This window comes from Solanum tuberosum, unplaced genomic scaffold, assembly GCF_000226075.1.
Source record: "Solanum tuberosum cultivar DM 1-3 516 R44 unplaced genomic scaffold, SolTub_3.0 scf00071, whole genome shotgun sequence".
Taxonomy (NCBI): domain Eukaryota; kingdom Viridiplantae; phylum Streptophyta; class Magnoliopsida; order Solanales; family Solanaceae; genus Solanum; species Solanum tuberosum.
In genome coordinates, this window is record NW_006238997.1 from 619649 (window position 1) to 622733 (window position 3085).

At 33.1% G+C, this 3085-nt stretch overlaps 1 protein-coding gene across 1 annotated transcript; it reads left to right on the forward strand.

Moving 5' to 3' along the window:
* The first annotated feature begins 93 nt into the window (after positions 1 to 93).
* LOC107060283 (uncharacterized) lies at positions 94 to 1678 on the forward strand. The gene is made up of 4 exons (XM_015307981.1): positions 94 to 532; positions 647 to 792; positions 916 to 1257; positions 1379 to 1678. Exons 1-4 carry the CDS (start codon positions 94 to 96, stop codon positions 1676 to 1678), a joined length of 1227 nt encoding a protein of 408 aa, XP_015163467.1.
* The last annotated feature ends 1407 nt before the right edge of the window (positions 1679 to 3085 follow it).

Genomic DNA, 3085 nt, shown 5'->3' on the forward strand with positions numbered 1-3085 from the left:
AGTGATGAATGTGGGTGGATTTTAAGGTCTTCGTGCAGAAAAAAATCTGATGTATTCAAAGTGAGGTACTTTAACAATGAACATATGTGTCTGATGCGGGATAGGATACTTACAAAAGTACAAGCAACAATTGGATTTATTAGTGGTGTGACTGCCCCCAAGTTGTTTAATCATAAACGAATTCATACGCCACAAGATGTAATTGAAGATATTCGAGCAATATATGGGGTTGAAATATCATACCAGCAAGCATGGCGTGCTAAGGAACGTGCACTGGAAATGCTAAAGGGTAAACCATCAGAAGGGTATAAGCAGATGTCGAGATACAAATGGATGCTAAATAATGTGTATCCAAATTCATATATAAGGATGCAAAAGACGGAAAATAATCAATTCATGTATCTTTTCATAGCATTGAGGCCATTGATAAGAGGGTTCGACTATTGCAAATCAATAGTTGTAGTAGATGTTGCACATCTTGGTGGGGCTTACAAAGGTACTTATGTATCAGCGAGCACACTCGATGGTGCAGGTATGAATTTTGTAATACTGATGTAATTTTGAACTTTGTTTCAGTGTATAATCAATGTATCTTAGTGTAACAATTATGTATCGTATAGTTAAATGTGTGCTACTTTGTAAATAGGTTGCATATTGCCGTTGGCATATAGTGTTGTAGACACTGAAAATGACTGTTCGTGGACATGGTTCTTCGAACAATTCAAAAATACATTTGACGAGCGTGAAAACATGTGTATTGTATCAGATAGAAATGAAAGTATTATGAAGAGTGTAAGCATTGTGTTCCCAAATGTACCTCATTGTGCATGCATATGACATCTTTGGAAGAATGTATGTTCAAACTTCAAAAGGAGTAAAAACACACTAAGTGATATATTTTACTCAATGGCAAAGGCATACAGAAAGGAAGATTTTGATAAATTAATGGCTAAGGTGGTGAAAGTTGATCATAGGGTGAAGGATTACCTTGAGGATGCTGGGTATAAGAAGTGGTCAAGAGTTCATTCAATAGTAAACAAAGGTAGAATGATGACTTCGAACATCGCAAAGTGTATCAATGGTTGCCTTGTTGATGCACGTCGGTTAACTATAATAGACTTCTTGGAGGAAGCTAGACTTCTATTTGGTAGTTGGAACTATAAAAATAGAGAAATAGCGTCCTATACAAAGGACACATTGGGCCGAAGATTTGAGGAGGTATTGATTGTAAATGCATCTAAAAGTTCAAAGATGAAGGTATTTATCAATATCCCTATCCTTCTGTTTGATGTATCAGCAGCTCTGATTTGCATTGTTTGAGAAATGATATGTAAATGTCATATTATGTAATGTATCAGTAACTTCTAATTATTTTCAGGTTGTTCCATCGTCTGAATATATTTTTTTAGTTTATCAAGCCGGAAGAAGATACATTGTATGCCTTGAGCGAAAATTATGTACGTGTGGAAGATTTCAACATGATGAGATACCTTGCGAACACGCAATTGCAGTTTTGAAGCACAAGAATGTTACGGATATGCATCCATTTTGCTCTGATTACTACAAGCCGGATGCATTAGAAAAAACCTACGAGGTTGCAATGGTTCCAATGCTAGATAAAGAGGATTGGACCGTTTCAGACTATGTTTTAGATGAAATTGTCTTGCCACCTAGGTAGAGAAGGTTGGCTGGACGACCAAGGAATCGAAGAAAGAAAAATGCGGATGAGAAGATAACAGTGAACAATAATTCTTGTGGGCGATGTCGACAAGAAGGTCACAACAGGAGGACTTGTACTTTCTTCCCGAAAGAGAATTGAAATAATGTTTTAAAATAGGATATTCGTGTTCGTAGTTAATAAATTTCAATTATATGTATTTTTTGCTTTAGTATTTGGATTAAATAAAGTGTATTGTTTAAACAATTTATTTTGTTGTTCAACTAAATGCATAAGTTCATAACAGTGTGTCAATCTTATATTAAATATAAAATTATTCTTATACTGAATGTATAAACTGCAAAAAATAATTAATGTGTAAATGAATAAAATATTGATTCAATACCATGATAATGATTTAAACAAAATTAAGTGTCCCAAAATTTACTTTTGCAAACGTGTAGTATATGTATCATATACACCACATTATGTTGTATCATATACACTGAAGACTATTAATGAAGCACACATTAAAACTCTTAAAACTGCATTTGATACAGTTATAATTTTGATATATTTTACCTTAGCAGTGTTGTAGTTCAATTTAAAAGTTTGTTGTGTTATGTTTGTTGATTTACATGATGTATCATATATATTCGTATAATTCAAGTGGCTTATACATAAATGTACTTGGTATATGTGAATAAAATTCATGCATAATATACATTACGACTTATGTATCATATATATCATTTCGTAAGTAAACTATCATATTACTTAAAGTCAAACAGTGATGATTGTGGGGCTTAACGTTATAAAGCAACAAATGTATCTAAAGCAATATAGTGAAAACACAGAATTTTAATAAATAACAAAATACTGTACTAAGTTTTTAGAGAAACACATAAAAAAAAGTGAATTTGTCTTCAAAACAAAACAACATGAAAAGTTGTTCATGCAATCCCTATTAAGTACTAATCTATGTTAACAAAATCTTGTTCAGTTGGTGTTGTGAATTGACCCTTAGGCTTTGGTGGATCGTCATTCTCACTTATGTATCCACCCTTGAACTTGTCGCTGCCATATCTCCACAACAATGCTGCATATCTATTGCGAAGATAATTTGCTAGATGGCCATTAATATCAGGTGGTATAACAAGTTGGTCACTCAAAAACTCTGCAAATGTAGCTACATATAACCCGTAGTCCCTACAACAAAATGCAGAATAAAAATTTGTAAAAAAAAACTTACACATATGATTGTAGTCAATAATTAAAATACTTACATGTTATCATCTTCTTGTTGCATGATGTCTTGAACGTATTCAATATTGAAAGGAATATGTGACTCCAAAAGTGTACCCGTTTGTTTGTCCTTATATGCATCAAGTTCTGGCCAGATTGTCCGCTCATTTTTTTCAAAGAAAC